Source organism: Plecotus auritus (genome assembly GCF_963455305.1).
Source record: "Plecotus auritus genome assembly, chromosome: 6".
Classification (NCBI taxonomy): domain Eukaryota; kingdom Metazoa; phylum Chordata; class Mammalia; order Chiroptera; family Vespertilionidae; genus Plecotus; species Plecotus auritus.
This window is the reverse complement of record NC_137773.1, coordinates 176,691,246-176,708,030: the sequence shown is the minus strand read 5'-3', so window position 1 is coordinate 176,708,030 and position 16,785 is coordinate 176,691,246. Positions and strand designations below refer to the sequence as shown.

Below are 16,785 nucleotides of genomic sequence, written 5' to 3'. Positions count from 1 at the left end.
GCAGGCAGCGGATAGCGGGCAGCGGATAGCGGGCAGCGGGCAGTGGATAGCGGGCAGTGGATAGCAGGCAGCGGATAGCAGGCAGCGGATAGCAGGCAGCGGGCAGCGGATAGCGGGCAGCGGGCAGCGGATAGCGGGCAGCGGGCAGCGGATAGCAGGCAGCGGGCAGCGGATAGCAGGCAGCGGGCAGCGGGCAGCGGATAGCAGGCAGCGGATAGCAGGCAGCGGATAGCAGGCAGCGGGCAGCGGATAGCGGGCAGCGGGCAGCGGATAGCAGGCAGCGGGCAGCGGATAGCGGGCAGCGGGCAGCGGATAGCAGGCAGCGGATAGCAGGCAGCGGGCAGCGGATAGCGGGCAGCGGGCAGCGGATAGCAGGCAGTGGGCAGCGGATAGCAGGCAGCGGGCAGCGGATAGCAGGCAGCGGATAGCAGGCAGCGGATAGCAGGCAGCGGATAGCGGGCAGCGGGCAGCGGATAGCGGGCAGCGGATAGCAGGCAGCGGGCAGCGGATAGCAGGCAGCGGATAGCAGGCAGCGGATAGCAGGCAGCGGATAGCAGGCAGCGGATAGCAGGCAGCAGGCAGTGGATAGCAGGCAGTGGATAGCAGGCAGTGGATAGCAGGCAGCGGGCAGTGGATAGCAGGCAGCGGATAGCAGGCAGTGGATAGCAGGCAGCGGATAGCAGGCAGCGGATAGCAGGCAGCAGGCAGCGGATAGCAGGCAGCGGGCAGCGGGCAGCGGGCAGCGGATAGCGGGCAGTGGATAGCAGGCAGCGGGCAGCGGGCAGCAGTTCCGAGTGCTAGGGTGAGGGCACGAGCTCTCTGGCCTGGGACTAAGCCCCAAGGCCCGCCCTGCCCTGGTGACTACGGAGAGCTACGTTTGCTCCGGGTCTCAGGGCTGCATCTTTGAAATGGAACAGACCCGAGGCACCTGCCCAGCTCACCTCCCTCACCTGTGACTCTCCTGTGCAGGCACGGACCACTGAGGGGTGGGCAAGTGCCAGGCCAGAGGGAGCCCCACACCTGGGTCCAGGCAAGGGTAGTAGATGGCCTAGTCTCTACTGGAGCCGGAAAAGAAGTTGCTAGAAGGTTGGGCTGGCCTCGCCTCCACCCCAGCCCACACAGACAACAAACAAACCAAAGTGTCTATGCACCAGGACTGGAACCCAAGGCCACGGGTGGCAAGTGATGCCTGAGGGTGGGGGCTGGGCATGGAGGCAGCAGCAGGGCTGACGGGGAAGGGGCCGCTTAGAGGCCCAGGCAGTTCCTGCCCAGCTCCCTGGCAGCCCCCACCACCCCGCAGCCCCCGCGGGGGCCTCAGGGGACATCAGCACCTTTCCAGGCCCCCTCTCCAATGCGATTAAAACAGAAGGACCAGGGAGCCCTAGCTGGTGTGGTTCAGTGGATAGAGCGTCAGCCTGGGGTCCGAAGGGTCCCGGGTTCGATTCCCAGTCAAGGCACATGCCCTGGTTGCGGGCTTGATCCCCAGTAGGGGGCGTGCAGGAGGCAGCTGACCAATGATTCTCTCTCATCATTGATGTCTCTATCTCTCCTGCTCTGAAATCAATAACGTACATATATAAAAAACACACCCACAAATGGCCAAGGGCTAATGAAGCTGCAGCAGCTGCCACACTGAACCTCAGAGGGCTACGCTCAGGGCTTATCTCCCGAGCACGATGGCCCTGGGCCCCGCGGCCCCTGGGGAGAGGTGGTCTCGCTCCCTGTTTCACAGCCAAGGAATCGTCTGAGTTCGTGAGACTGAGGGGAAACACCCAGAACCAAGGGCTTGGCGCCCAGTCCAGGCTGGAGGGAGGTGGGAGTGAAACCAGGGCGTGGGGATGTGTGAGGAGGACTGAACCTCCAGCGCCTCCTCCACCTCGTCTTGGAGACACAGGAGCCCCCGCCTGGGACCCGCCCCCGGCAGTGGGGGTGGTGAGAGGCACTGATTTCTGGCAAAGCTCGGCCTGCTCTCCAGAAACTGGCCCAACGGGTTGGTGTGAAAGAGATGCCAGGCCTGCGCTGGCTTCTGCCTCCGGCTCCGGCTCCGGGAGGAAGGGGGCCGCTGGGAGCTCCCAGAATCCTCCGCCTTCTTTCTGGCTCATGTCAGGCCCCCTGCCCCTCGCGTCACTGTGGGCCGCTGTGCAGGTGGGAGGGTCTCCCTGAGGGGAGCCAGCCGGCCACGGCCCCGCCCCACTCACACCTGAGGTGGCCCCGGCCCAGCAAGATCTGCTCAGTTGGCAGCTGCAAGGCCAGGCCCAGGGGCCGGGGCCAGGGCCAGGTGACTCAGGGGACGTTAGGACACTCAGTGCTCAGGGTGAAACGTCCCATGCCCTACTGGCATCTCTGTCCCCAAAGTCGGTCCAGAGGAGGGTGGTGAGTCCAGGAAGGCACAGCATAAGGACCCATCTCCAGTCCCACCTCCCCACGGCTGGGCGGAATCCTCCAGGGCCCAGCGTCCAGCCCTAGCCCTGCTCCCTCCTCCAGAAAGCCCTCCAGGATCGCCCCACCCCTTCTCATGCCCTCAGCACCTGTGGGTGCCAAGGCTTTGCACCCTGGCTCTGCCCCTCACAGGCTGTGTGACCACCGCTCTCGGAGCCTTCCCGCTTCATCTGTAAGCGAGACAGGAGCCCCGACCAGGAGCCCCACGCCGCCCTCGCCCCCCCCCCACCACTCCGCCACCCCCGCCTGCCATAGCCCACACGCCTCAGCTTCTGTGGGCGTCCTGTCCCCAGACCCCCCGGGGCCACCCCACCCGGCTGACAGGCCCAGCCCTGAAGAGGATTGCCCGGCAGCTCCTGCCCCCACCCCCGGATGTCCTCGCCCTGATTGTGGGCACAGCCAGCTCCTGCTCTTTGCACAGGTGTCCACGCTCCGTGCCACCTGCTGCAGAGCTTCCCCGAGCCTCTCACCTGCAGCCGTGTCCCCCCAAAGCCACTCTGCCCCGTGCTCTGCTGCTTTGCTACCCTCAGAACTGGTCCCGAGTGCGCATTCGTTCCCTCGTTTATTGTCTCCCGCCCACCAGCCCACGAGCCCCCCAGATGGACGCCGTGTCCATCTAGCTCCCGCTGTGTCCTCGGGCCCAGGTGGTGTCTGGCTCAGGGGGTACCCAGGGAGCCTGCGCGCTGGTAAAGGACGTGATTGGTGAAGAGCTGCCATCAGTTTCTGCTGTATGTTGTGCCCGGCCCGGGGCACCCGCCAGCCAGCCCCTCTTTCTCCCTGGCGGGCGCTGGCAGGCTGCGCCCTCTGCCTCCAGGCCGCCCGGGCTGGGGCGCTGACGGCAGGATTCTGGGCATCTGTTAGGCTGAGTCTCTGTCTTGGGTCTGAGACCAGATGGCACACCCTCCACTGTCCCTGTTCTAGGCATCACTCACTTCCCTGATAGGAAACATGTACAGAAGGTCAGCTCGGCCGGCGTGGCTCCTGGCTGAGCATCAACCTATGAAGCAGGAGGTCACAGTTCGATTCCCATGAGTCGGGGGCACATGCCCGGGTTGGAGGCTCAACCCCCCGTGGGGGGCGTGCAGGAGGCAGCCGATCCATGATTCTCTCTCATCGTTGATGTTTCTCCCTCTCCCTTCCTCTCTGAAATCAATAAAAAAATATATTCTTTTTAAAAGAAAATAAGATTAAAACAGAAAAATACTGGAGGTTAAAAATAGCTGATAGCCCCTCCCCAGGCCAGAGCTGGACCCTGGTTTGAGTGGAGGCAAAGGTGAGGGGATAGGGCCCTGCTGGCCAGGCCGATGGCTCCAGAGACCTTAGCAAGGAGGGGCTCAGGGCGTGAACGCAGCACCCAGGAGCAGCCTGACCGAAGCGGCCGGGCCTTGTCACTTCCTGTAGCAGTCCAGGGGCGCATGGGCAGCCGGGACGTCCCCCCTCGTGCCCTCAGCCAGCCACTCGCCCCTCTGGGCCTCAGTTCCTTCAGTGTGGGGGCGGGTACGTGTAGGCCCACGCCCAGGGTTGTGGTGAGCTCTGAGCAACGTGCAAGCCCCCTGTCCACTGATATCTCCCCTCCGTTGGCCATGAAGCTGCCGGGCTTCCTCCGGCCACAGCAGCTATCCGTCCCGGCCACCGTGCCAGGCGGGGACCAGCCTGCCTTTGGCCACCCTGTCTCTGCTACCTGCCCCCGGGGTGACTCAGGTCTGGGGTGGGGCAGACAGAGAGGTCCTCACAGGCATTCTGGGAGTCCCTAAGGCTCTGAGACCCAGGCTGAAGCAATGAGGAGCTTTACCATCCCCCGCAGAGCCCTGGCGACCGGAGGAGGCGTGGTATCAGGCCCTGTTGCCAGCAACAGAGCTGGCACCCCACCGGGCCCCGCTCCCAGGAAAGGCGGCCCGACCCACTTCCTGCTCACTTGCACCAACCAGCTCGTGCTTCACCCCAGGCGCTTGCTCCTTATCCTGTCCTGCCTCCTGGTCACCCTCACACCGCCCGGCTCTCATCTGCCAGCACCGGCCGCTGCTCTCTGTGACGGCCCATGGTCTGAAGGCCAAGGGAACGGGCGGGCCAGCGAGCGCTGCTTCTCAAATAAGGGCGCGAAGGCTGTGCACGCGGGGGTGGGGGGGGGTTGGGGGGGTGAGGAGCTGTTCCATGAGGTAACAAGCAAACGTCAGCACACAGTGGGACTGCGGAGGGTTCCCAGGTCAGGCCTCCAGACAACGCGTTTTCGCTGCTCTCCTACCCGCTTTGGGGTGCAGGACCCTGAGTGCGAGGAGAGGGTCCCCCAACTCCACCTGCCCCCCCCCCCCCAGGCCAGACCCTGCCTGTCAGCTCACTGGCCACTATCCCCCACGCCACCAGCTGCCCCAGCGCACAGGATGCTCCTCCCCCCGCAGCCTCCTGTGGGCGGCAGTGAGCTGTCCAGTCACACCCAGTGCCCCCCCCCCCGCCGCCCCCGCACTCCCCAGTGACCGGCCAGGGCTTCTCTGGCTATTGGCCTCCTCATCTCAAAAGACACTGCGCCCAGGAGTGGTCCAGTGCACCCACCCCCCTGAGCCTCCCCTTTTAATCCAATTGGCCTCTCCTGTTGGCACATCTCGGGCCTGGCGCTCCTCTGCCACCCCTGCCCTGGCAGCGGCCTTCCCTCCCACCTCATCCTCCCGGGAACAAGGGGCTGAGAGGATCAAGCTGCCCTGCCCCCCACGCTCCCATGGGCCCCTGGCCAGCCGCTCAGCCACAGCAGGTCCCTGAGCCTTGGATGACCCAGACGGGAGTGGGGATGATGATAACAAGATCAAGGGGAACAATCAGTGTAGACTCGGAAGAGGCCCCACAGACAAAGGAACAGCTTTATTGCCATCATAGAAAAATCAGTGGGAGGAAAGAGACTACCAAACTGTGAGTTTTTGTTTTTGTTATAGTAATTATTTTATAAAGTCTTCTCAGATGCGCGTTTCTTTCGCTCTCTCAGGGGCCAGGCAGGCCCTTCCTGGGGGGAAGCAAGGTCAGCGGGGCGGCGGCAGCGGCCAGCAGAGCAGCAGCCAGTGAGACCAGCTCTAAGGACACAGGGCTCTGCCCTGGGGCGCGGGGGGTGGGGGGGCTGTCAGGCTCCGCTGGGTGCTGAAGCTTTGGTTCCATGTTCTTGTCCATTCGCCCGCCTCCCCGGCAGGGCTGGGGGAGACAGGGTGGACACACCCTCAGGCGGGGAGTCGGAGGAGCAGAGAAGCTGGGTGGAGCTAGGGTCCCCGGGGCTCTGGGGGCTCAGGGCAGAGAGGCGGGGCTGGCCCACCCTGAGGCCAGCCCCAGGAGAATAAATAAATAAATACGTGTAACTGCGCGGCCCAGCCTGGCCTGCTCCCCACCAGGGGACGTCACGGTCCCCCTCCCTTCCTCTGGCCGCCACCCTCCCTGAGAGTCGGGCTGGGAGGAGGGGCCCGCCCCCTCCCCTGCGGACGGAGAGCCCTGCAAAGTCCAAGGCAAAGTCTGTGGGGCTCAGGAGGCTGCGCAGCAGGTGAGTGGGCCCGGCCCTGCCCACAGGGTGAGCCGGGGCCTGCCCGGCTCCCTCTCCTCTGACACGTGGCTTGCCACCAGGAGCCACATGGGAGCTGGGGGCGCGACCTCCAAGTTGTGTGACACTCCCCGCTGCTCCTCGCCCCCCAGCCTGGCTCCTGCGGGCTCTCCCAGGTCCAGCTGCCAGGAGCACATGGGCACCGGGGTGACCAGAGGAGGGACAGCGACAGCCTGAGTCCAGCGGGGCCGGTGTCCCCTCCGGAGGACGGGGTCAGAGCTGGAAGGGGTACTGGCGGAGGTAGTCGGCCATGCGCCGGGGCAGCGGCAGGCAGTCCACGTCGGCCACCAGGCGGTGGATGGCCAGGCGGCACAGGTGCTGCAGGCTGGGCGCGCGGCTCCGGTGCACGAAGGGCTGCACCAGCTTCAGGTGCACAGCCGTGGCCGCGGGGGCGGGCAGCGCGGGGTCCCCCTCTTCCTTGGGGACAGGCGGGGCCGGGCTGGGCGCGGGGTCCGGGCTGTCGCTTCGGCTGTCAGTGGCACAGGAGGCCACGTAGTGCTGCACGAGGCTGACCACGTCCGGGAAGGCCAGGATGCGCGGCCTGGACAGGCAGTTGGAGTCCAGGCGGAAGCTGGAGTCGGCGTACTCGATGCGCACGTTGGTGGGGCCACGGGTGGTTTTGACGGACAGCGTGAACAGGTAGCTGGGGTGAGTGCTGTCCCGGACGAGGAACGTGCCCTCGGGCATCTTCTGCAGGTGTTGCCGGGCCTCGCTGGCCGTGATGGAGCCCCAGTACCAGCCTAGGCAAGTGGAGGCGGGGGCGAGAGGTTGGTCACAGTGGAAATGATCTGGGGGCACCAAACCAGGAGGGCAGGACTCTGTCTCCCCTTCACGCTTCCCTGGGGAGGGCCGTACCCCCCATCTCCGGGGCAGGGCTATGCCTCTCCAATCACGCTGCCGGGGAGCTGAGCTTCCTTTCAGCTTGGCCAGGAAAAAGCCGGCCGCTCCGGACTTACCCGACTCCCGCAGGTAGGAGAAGGTCTTGGCTATGCACAGCAGGTCCTCCTCCGGGTCTAGCACCTTGGGCTCGCTCTCTGGCTGGGCCGGGGCCTGCTCTGCCACCTCCTCTGGGAAGGGCCCAGCAGGCAACGGCTGCATCACTGGCTCAGGCTGGGCCCACCGGGGCCGCTGCCCGATCCGCTCCGGAGCCAGCGAAGGACAAGGTCTAGAAGGGAGGGGTGGGCAGTGAGTGGAAGCCCTGCACTCTCCCCACGTCCAACGATCCACAAACTGGACCCTGTCCAGTCCATCTCACTGTGACCCTCAGCCTCCCCTCTGCCCAGCCCCGGGCTCAATGAGTCTGGCACCCACTTGGCCACTATCATCACAGAATCCCCCTGGACTGTTCCCCCTGCACTGCATGTGGGTTCTCTTGAAAGACGCCTCTGCTCTCCTGCATCTGTGGGACAGGAAACCGTTGTTCTCTCTGTGGCCCATTCGAAGCCACACACCATTCCCTGCGCGCATTTCTAACTCCCAGTGGCCAGCTGGCTCCCCACCACACTGACCGGATTCAGTGCAAAGGCCCCTCACACTGGTGTCCGCCTGGCTGAGGTGGCTGATGAAATGGCCTGGCTGAGCCGTGGGAGGGACCTAGGTCCACACTGGGCATCGTCCTGTCCTGCTCCCTGCTCCTCCCGGCTGAGGGTCCAGGGGGGCAGTGGTCTCTAAGGCACTGGCAAGTCCCGCCTCCCATCAACATGAGCTCCTGCCCCCCTCTGGTCCCACCCTGGCCGCCAGCCCCACCAGGCTCTGGGATTCTACGCAAACCTGGCTCTTCGCTAGAACCGTTCCCGCCCCCGCCATGAAGGGCCCGCGCAGCCCCGACCGATTCTCCGGCCACAGCATATCCTGGGCTGGCCAGCCCCAACCTGAGCCCAGCACGATGGCCGGGCGTCCTGGGAGTGAGGGGCACGGCCCTGGGTCCCGAGGAAGGGACAGCTGGCCCACCCTCACGGCTCACATACAGCACCCCTAGGCCTCAGCGCCGGGTCTGGTCCCCGGCTGGTCCAAGAAACGAAACCACAGGCCGGACCCTCAGGGAGAACTTATAACCGAGTCATAACGCCCAGAGTGTCTCGGGGAGTCAGGCCACAGGAAGGAGTAGGGAAGGCCCTCCAGGCAGAGGTGACAGCAGGGGAAACGGTGCCAGATGCCGCCCGGCGGCAGGAAGAGGGGGGCAGGAGCCAGCCACCAGCCAGCAGAGGGGCACCTCCAACAGTGAAGGTTAGAGGTGACCCTTCGGAAACTAACAAACAAGGCCCCAAGCACCCACGAGCACAGGGAGCCACAGGGCCCTGGCACACCCCAGCCTGCCTGATACTTGCCCCCCGGCTGCACCCTGGGGACCTGGAGTCCCACGCAGGGAGCCGGAGGCCGTGTTCCCAGGCCCTGGCTGGGGGCCTGCCCGCCGGGCCTCCGCGCTCAGCTCAGGCCCAGGATCTGCCAGCACTGCGGGCGGCTAGCCAGTCAGGCCGGAGCCTCTGGGGGCGGCCACGTCTAGACAACTTACCAGGCGCATGTGGGTGTGGGCACGGCTGTGTTGGGCCCACAAGTTTCTGGTGAGTGACTGTGTGTCTGGGGAGGGGTGTGCCCATGGCTGTGGCATTGGCATGGCAGGGGTGGTGGCCGGTGTGTTCCGGGTGTGGGCGGCCTATCCGTGTGCCTGCTGTGGAGCCCACCCGGCCCGGGAGTCCCGCCTGGGGACACATGCCCATGGGGCAAACAGCCCTGAGGGGGGACCCCTCCAAAAAGTGGCAGCCCAAGCCTACAGTTGGGAATTGCTGCTCCCTCCCCAGGAGGGCCTGGCTGGCTATGCCTGTGTGCATGGAGGTCTTCAAGTCTTGCTCCCACCTCTGGCCCTGAGTTTCAGCTGAAGCAAAGTGAAAGAGAGTGTGGACCCTAGAACTGGGGGGAGCTGAGGAAGGCAGGGTGGGGGGCGGCGAGGTGTCCAGGAGTCCCAGAATTCAGGGAGGAGGGAGAGAGGTGCCGGAGACAGGCAGGGGGGAGTAGAGAAGTACATTCTTCCTGGCACCTCCAGGTTCCTCATGGAAACAGGACCGCCCGCTCCGCTCCGAGCAAGGGCAAGGGGCACATCAGCCTGGCCCCACCTGGCACCCTGCCTCACCCGGTACCACCCAGTTCTGACACCAGCACCCTGGGCCACCGGCTCTCCCCGCGGTTCTCTGAGCGGCCGGGTCAGTCTGGGGAGCGGCAGACCCCTGGCTGAAGGTGATACTGAGGGTCTGGGCGTTGGGAAGGAATGGCAGGAATGTGCCAGGAATGCCCCGCCCAGGCCAAGGCTGTCTTATCAGCCCCTACCACCCCAAGTCTTTGGGAAACTTGGAGAAGGGAGGCAGGATCCTAGACTGGGCTGTGAGGAGCGGTGAAGCAATGGTGGGGTGGGGGGGGGCCAGACAGGACCAGGCCCAAGCCAGTTTCTCCCAAGAACTGCTGGTTGGCAAATGCCAGCTTGAGGAGAGCCACGGATCTCAGGCTGCTTCCCAAGAAGAGCCTACTGCTAGCCCGTGGCAGGAGCGGGACGGCCGGACAGAGCGGGGCGGCTGGCCCAAGTCCGCAGCAGGCCCAGGACGGCAGGCGAGGAGCACGCTCTGGGCCCAGGGGGGTCCGGGCAGGAGGATGTGCTGCCATGGTGACCCAGGGACCCCAGAACCCAGGCTAAGCACACCTGTGTGCCCCCGACGCCAGCCGACCCCCAACTCTCCTACAGTGGCGGTGGCGTGGTCACCGTCCCTTGTTGGCACTCCCCACGTCCTTGCGCTCTCGGTCATCTCCAACCCGCCAAGCCCTCCTCTCCGGCGGCTAGCACGCGGCCGGTGCTCTCCGGCGTCCCGGGCGGGCGAGGAGGCCGGGTGGGGCGGAGAGCTGCGCCTACTCACCCCTGGACGCAGAGGACCATGTCCCGGCAGCGGCGGCGGCAGCCCGGACCTGGGCTCGGCTGGAGGGAGGCGCGTGAGCGCAGAGCGAGCTCTCGGGCTGGCAACCGGGGCGCACGGGCGGCGGGAGCGGACTGGGAGGCGCCGGCGCGGGCGGGCCGAGAGGGCGCGGGGGGCGGGCCGGGAGGGCGAGGCGGGGCGAGGCGCCTAATCTTTTGTCCTCCGCGTCCCAGCCCTTCCCGGAAGCGACGTCTTCCTAGAACCGCGGACCGCGCCGCTGGGCCGCCGAGGGGCGCGGGCGGGCGGGGGCGCAGACTCCGCGTCTGGGGCCGTGGGGCCTCCGAAGGAAACACCTTTGAAAAATTTCCAAGAACTTTCCAGGAAAAGGAGGTGGGGCCCCGAGCGCCGACCTATCGTAGCGCAGGGGGTGGAGTCAGTGACGGAAGCTGACGCGCACTGCGGGCTTGAACTTGACCTGGAGAAAGGCTGGGAAAGACCCGATTTGGAGAAGGCCAGGGAGGGGCCGCGCTCTGCCGACGCGAGCCGGATTTCCTTCGTGCACTTCACTTCGCTGAAGTTTCTTTGTAGATGGCAGCGCGTGGGACGGGGGGGGTGGGGGGTCCCAGGCCTCCTAGGCCGTCCGCCTGGTGTGCAAGCGCCTCTTGGACCCCCGGACTCTGGGTGTAGGGTGGTGTGGGGAGGTGAGTGGCAGGGGTGGGGTTTGGAGAGGGATATGACGGGGCGCGGGGGGGGGGGGGGGGAGGAAGGGTGCGGAGGGGAGCCCCAGATCCAAGCAGATCCGCAGGGGTGGCTGTCATAGCCGAAAGGATCCGGGCAAGGACGTTCTCTGGAAAGTTCAGGGAGAAGGAACACGTCCGAGCCTTTTGCACCTGCAAGGCCATCCAGTCTCCGCCCATGCTGGCCCCTGGCCCGCCCGCCAATCAGGGAAGAAGTGACGACCCATCCGGGGAGGCAGGCAGGGATGGTCAGCCCCCCAGCCGACCACACAGGACAGTCCACTGTGTCTCCGGGCTGGTGGGTCTCCAAAAATGCGGAAGTGAGACCTGGAGCTGCAAACAGCCGGAGTTTAACGGAGGGAGGGGGATGAGGGTAGAGGGATGGAGCATGATACCCGATCCAATTCCATCCACGTGGAGCTAAGTTTGATCCTCAACAGCTGGTATTGCCCCCATTTTGCAGACCAGAAGACCGAGCCCCAGGGAACAAAACGCCTTGCTAGGCAGTAAGAGGGTGGGAGTTTGATCCCGACTCTGAATCCTGAACTCACACGCCGACCTGTGACCTTCTCCACCTTTTCCCAGTTGCCTGGACTCACCAAGGAGCATTGTGAAAGACGTAGGACTGTGCACACCTCCTCCAAGCCCTTAGGCCAGAAGGTGAGAGAACTGGAGAAGTGGCAGGGTCCACCCTCCTCACCTCCCCCTCCACCCCCCCCCCCTCCAGTGTATGCCCCAGGTTCCCGGGGAAGAAGAGGAGCTCAGGTCACCCACTCTGATGGCTGGGGCACCTGGAGAGCCCAGCATGGGGCCCCTGGGTAAGGCAGTATTTCAATGGGAACCGTCTACTGTCCCCTCACTATAAAGACAAAGGGACATCACAGCTGCTAAGCAGCAGAGCTAGGATATGAACCTTGGTTTCTACGGGGCCAAATCCCCAAGCTCTCTACCCCAAGGCTCCATCCGTTCTCTCTAACTGTAACTACTTTACTGAACGCTTCCTACATGCCAGGCACTCAGTAATTTCCAGCCTCATTTCATTGTCTAACTCAGCCGTGGGCAAACTACGGCCCCTGGGCCGGATCCGGCCCGTTCGGCTGTTCTATCCGGCCTGCGGAGCCGAAAGCGCGGAGGGTTCTCTTGCTCTCCCCTCTGCTCCTTCACCGGCAGCAGTGTTAACATGGCAACGTCGGGAAACACGGCCGCAGCTCCTTCTTCTGAGTGGGCCCATTCAGTAGAAGGAACAACCTCTCAATCTCCCAGAGGCTCCTTGTAATGCCCGCGGACGCGTCCCCCGACATCACCCTGGGAATGCATAGACACCTTATCATGGTGATGTAGGGAGACACGCCCCTGGAGAGCACAGGATCAGAGCATTAGCTAAAAAGGAGACCAACAACACTGTGCCCACTGAAGTTGATGTTTTAAAGACCAAAAACCTTTCAACCCAGTCTACATTGCCATCTACATCTACGTCCCGGGCATAATTTGGAAGTTGCACTAAAGAAAATGTTTAATTTACTGTTTACACACTTTGTTCTTTTCTATTTGTTTTAGTTTTAAATTATTTTATTATATTTAAGTTTAATTTGAAAGGCTTTTGTACCTTTCCTTTGTTAGGCAATTTTGTTTTGCCTTTGCCATCTTCAATATAGGGTATGTTATTGTGCTATGATTCCTCCATATTTTGAAGTTTCAAATTATAATAATTAGTGTTTACATTCTTCTTGTTAAAATGTTTGAAATGAATAAAACTATTGAAATAAAAAAAAAAGACCGTACCCTTTTATGTAATGATGTTTACTTTGAATTTATATTAGTTCACACAAACACTCCATCCATGCTTTTGTTCCGGCCCTCCGGTCCAGTTTAAGAACCCATTGTGGCCCTCGAGTCAAAAAGTTTGCCCACCCCTGCTCTAACCACTACTTACTGTCCTCTCTTTCCAGATGAGGAAACTGAGGCACAGTGTATTCCCGCTGTGAGAACCCTGTACCCTGGACCTCACAGCAGGCAGGTGGTGCCCAGGGTCCTAGCCCCTCCCCACTTCCTCTCTTGGTGCTGGAAAGGGTGCCCTACAGAATCAAGGAGCGTGCATGCAGACTGTGTGTGAGCTAAAGGTTTGCCCTGCCACCACCCTTTGCACATTTGACAGCGCTACGCCCCTCACCCGGTGTTGTGAACAGTGGTGTGCCCCTGCTTTGCCCCCGGTGCCTGCCTGCCCCAGGTGCTGTGGGTCCCTCTGGCCACCTCATTATCACCTCTCCTGGCCTGGCAGCTCCTGGGGTGTCCCTACTGACGGCTGGTCCCACACTGCCACCCACTGGCCATTCCTCCCCTGGTTTCACTTGCAAATGCTTACATAGATTGTCCCTTGGAGGTACCCCCCCTTCCCTGCTCCCCAGGATCCCCCTGCCCCTCCCCACCCAGAGCAGTCACCAGATAGGTCACAACAGTGCACAGCAGTGCCTTTCTCAAGTCGGGCTCATTTGGTCTCTATATTCTCACTAGGAACAGTCTCTCCTAGTGTTTTGTGTGTGTGTGTGTGTGTGTGTGTGTGTGTGTATTCAGCTCTCCCGGGCACTCACTGCACCCTGGTCACTGTAACTGTTCCAGAGGCCTCAGTCCCATCCCCTCGGACATGCAGGTATCATGAGGTCCGTGTGCCAGAGTCTGCCCCCATGAACCCACTCCTGCCCCCGCCCAGCCGTCCCCAATACTGAGTCCTCCCATCCGTGTGCAGGTGGCTGTGGCAGACAGCCGCTGGAACAGGAGCAGCAAGAGGAGAAACTGTGTGTTCTGACTCCTGGGTTGTGGAGAGCGGCTACAGCGTTTGGACAGGTTCAAGCCTCGGACTAAGGAGAGGGCACGATCCTCTCGTGGCAAAGCCACGTGCAAGTCCCAGCACAATTAGAGCCAAAGGCTATGGTTGTACGCTTGACCGTATGGTCCGAACCTGTGGTCCCACGTGGCTGGGTGATATAGGCTGCGGGAGGTGCAGCAAGTAAACAAAGCTGGGTCAGGTGCCTGTAATTGAGTAGATTCGAAACCCGAGAGAACATTGTAAACATCTTGACCACGCCCTTCCTGTGCCTTGTGGAATCTGGCTATAAAATAAAGACTCGGCTTGCAGGCTGTGGCGCTGTCTCTCCATCAGAGAGGAGTGTCCCCCCTGGCCCCAGCTTTATTCGCTTGTCTGTCTTCTTTCATCCTTCACCGCGCCCCCCACTCCAGGTTCACCCATGGCTGTGCCGGTTCAGCACACTGGGTTAAGAGCAAACATCTGTCTGTGTGGGACCCAGGTGGGGACTGTGTGCTGTGTGAGCACTGGCATTGGTTATGGAGACTGTGGGGGAGAGGCACAGCCCCGGCTGACTTTTGTCATTTCTGCATAGTTTGAGTTTTTTATAATAAGGATTACTTATGGAATTTAAAAGCTTAAGGAAAAGGACACCAGTTTAAGGAAAACAATTATAAAAATGTTAGAGGAATTGTAATCTAATTAACTCCATTTTTATCTATTTTTAAATATATTGCTATTGATTTCATAGAGGAAGGGAGAGGGAGAGATAGAAACATCAATGATGAGAGAGAATCATGCCTCCTGCACACCCCACACTGGGGATCAAGCTGGAAACCCAGGCATGTGCCCTGACCGGGAATCAAACTGTGACTTCCTGCTTCATCGGTCGATGCTCAACCCCTGAGCCACGCCAGCTGGGCATTAACTCCATTTGTAGAAAACAGGTTAGAGCAGTGATCGGCAAACCGCGGCTCGCGAGCCACATGCGGCTCTTTGGCCCCTTGAGTGTGGCTCTTCCACAAAATACCACGGCCTGGGCGAGTCTATTTTGAAGAAGTGGCGTTAGAAGAAGTTTAAGTTTAAAAAATTTGGCTCTCGCCCTGACCGGTGTGGCTCAGTGGATAGAGCGTCGGCCTGCGGACTGAAGGGTCCCAGGTTCGATTCCGGTCAGGGGCATGTACTTGGTTGCGGGGCACATCCCCAGTAGGGGGTGTGCAGGAGGCAGCTGATCGATGTTTCTCTCTCATCGATGTTTCTAACTCTCTATTCCTCTCCCTTCCTCTCTGTAAAAAGTCAATAAAATATATTAAAAAAAAAATTTGGCTCTCCAAAGAAATTTCAGTCGTTGTCCTGTTGATATTTGGCTCTGTGGACTAATGAGTTTGCCGATCACTGGGTTAGAGCATGCACTGAGATGCTCTGGGCAGGGAAGAGGACCCAGCCCCCACCCTCAGCTGCCTGGTCCTTTGCTTATGAGTGGGACTCTGCTCAGCCTCGGGTTCTCCTGCCCCAAACCAGAGGGAGGGTCCTTCTCCAGCTTCCAAGCCATGGAAGCTTCCAGATCTCAGGCTTCTTCCAAGGCTCTGAGATTTCAGATCAGATTCTCAGATGGGGCCCAGGGACAGAGGTCCTGGGTCCAGCTGAGCATAAATATGTGTGAGAGTGTGTTCTGTGTTTTTGCATGCTGGTGTGTCTGCGCATATGTGTAAACATGTGTGGACATGTGTGTACATGTGAACTGTGTGAGAGTATGTTTGTACATGTGGATGTGGGAGGGGTCAGGGAGTCACACAAGAGGAGAGCCTAGTTTGAGGGTAAGAGCTGGGCCCTGCAGTTCTTTGGGGTTGGCATGGGGGCTACGGACGTCTGACAGGCTGCTTGACCTCTCAGGGTTTCTCTGTCTGTGTGTCTGTCCTGTCGGCTGTATGGGATGGGTACAACCCTCGCTTTTCCAGTCCAGTGAGATCATTGGGTGCCCAGGTAGAGCACCCACCCAGCGTCTGATCGGAAAGAACAGTTCAGCAGTCAGTTGAGGCTGTCATCAGGCCTCCTGTTTCATGGAACCCTGCTGGTTTGAAGGTCACCATAGGAGGCTCCGTCAGCCTTAAAGGGCCTTCAATTCAATGTCTGCACACAGCGGGTCCCCGCTCACTAGGAGCTGCTGCTCTGAAGAGCCTGGGCCCGAAGCCCAGGCGTCCACGTGCGTCTGTGTGTTGAGGCATTGGTGGGGGAGGGGGTGAGGGAGGGGCAGGTCGCTGGTCCCTAACCCCCAAGCCTGAGAGCAGCTCAGAGACACCTATGGGTAGGACAGGGGCCCCGGCACCTGCGGTCCCGCGGGTGGCCTGTAGATGGCAGCAGAGGCACGCGTAGGGATCCTGTACCGAGTCGCACCTGCCTAGTCCAGGTGAACCGCCCGGTTCTCGTCCCTCAGCCTCGGGGTTGGGGGTGGGGCGGGGGACACAGGCAGGTGTGGAGCAGATTTGTCCAAGGAGAGAGCAACACCCCCTGCGACTCTAGACAAGTTGCTTCTCCTGGGACCCAGGACCTGGGTGAAATAAGAGTTTAACGGCTTGTGATGGGAAAACTGGCTCAAAATAAGTAAGGAAGCCTAAGAACAGACCTACACGTGGACGGGGAAATCACAAAGCTAATAGAGAATCTGTCACCGGGGTGTGGGAGGAGGAGAGTTTTTATTTTTCATTTATTTTAGCGAGGGAGGAAAGGAGAGAGAGAGAGAGAGAGAGAGAGAGAGAGAGAGAGACAACGATCAGCTGCTGCCTGCAAGCAAGGGCCTCCACGGGGCAAGCAAGGGCCTCCACGGGGAACGAACCCGTGACCTTCGGTGCACCGGACGAGACCCCAACCAACCGAGCTACACTGGGCAGGGTAGGAGGAGACTTTTTAAACACGATACTAAAAGCCCAAACTTTAAAGGGAAAATTAAATGGGAATTTAGGATTTCTGAGTTAATGATGTCTCCCAAGGGAAAAAGTAAACCAAAGATATGAGCAGGGGGTGCACACAAGGAGAGAGATGCCAGTGCCAGAGAGACGCGAATCACAACTAAATGCTCTCTCACTCAGCATGTGGGCAAAAACCAAGATTTTAGATTGGGCACCACTAAGGAAGTCTCAAGCTTTACAAGCCATATTGGAGGCCGCCTGGCAGTCTAAAGAGAAAAAAAACGACTCAAGTGGAGAAACAAGACTTCCTAGATCGCTCGTAAATTCAGGGGCTCGCCCAGCCCGTGCGGGACCCCGTTTCGCGCCGGGGTCTCCCCGCGAGGTCACCGCTCCTCGGGAAGCCACGCCCCTGTTTATGCAAATAACAGCTCGGGGGTGG

The 16,785-nt window shown here is 61.1% G+C and overlaps 1 protein-coding gene across 1 annotated transcript; it reads right to left on the bottom strand.

Moving 5' to 3' along the window:
- Window positions 1-5,254: 5,254 nt before the first annotated feature.
- Window positions 5,255-10,222, bottom strand: CISH (cytokine inducible SH2 containing protein). The gene is made up of 3 exons (XM_080673956.1): window positions 9,907-10,222; window positions 6,964-7,172; window positions 5,255-6,747 (listed from the first exon to the last, which is right to left on the bottom strand). Exons 1-3 carry the CDS (start codon window positions 9,924-9,926, stop codon window positions 6,221-6,223), a joined length of 756 nt encoding a protein of 251 aa, XP_080530082.1. The 5' UTR covers window positions 9,927-10,222; the 3' UTR covers window positions 5,255-6,220.
- Between the last annotated feature and the right edge of the window lie 6,563 nt (window positions 10,223-16,785).

Excerpts from the sequence above, each read along its gene's own strand:
- CISH (XM_080673956.1), bottom strand. The coding sequence starts at position 9,926 with ATGGTCCTCTGCGTCCAGGG. Across the intron at positions 7,173-9,906 it reads ATGGTCCTCTGCGTCCAGGG|ACCTTGTCCTTCGCTGGCTC; the intron begins GTGAGTAGGCGC and ends CCTCCCTTCTAG. Across the intron at positions 6,748-6,963 it reads CTCCTACCTGCGGGAGTCGG|GCTGGTACTGGGGCTCCATC; the intron begins GTAAGTCCGGAG and ends CCACTTGCCTAG.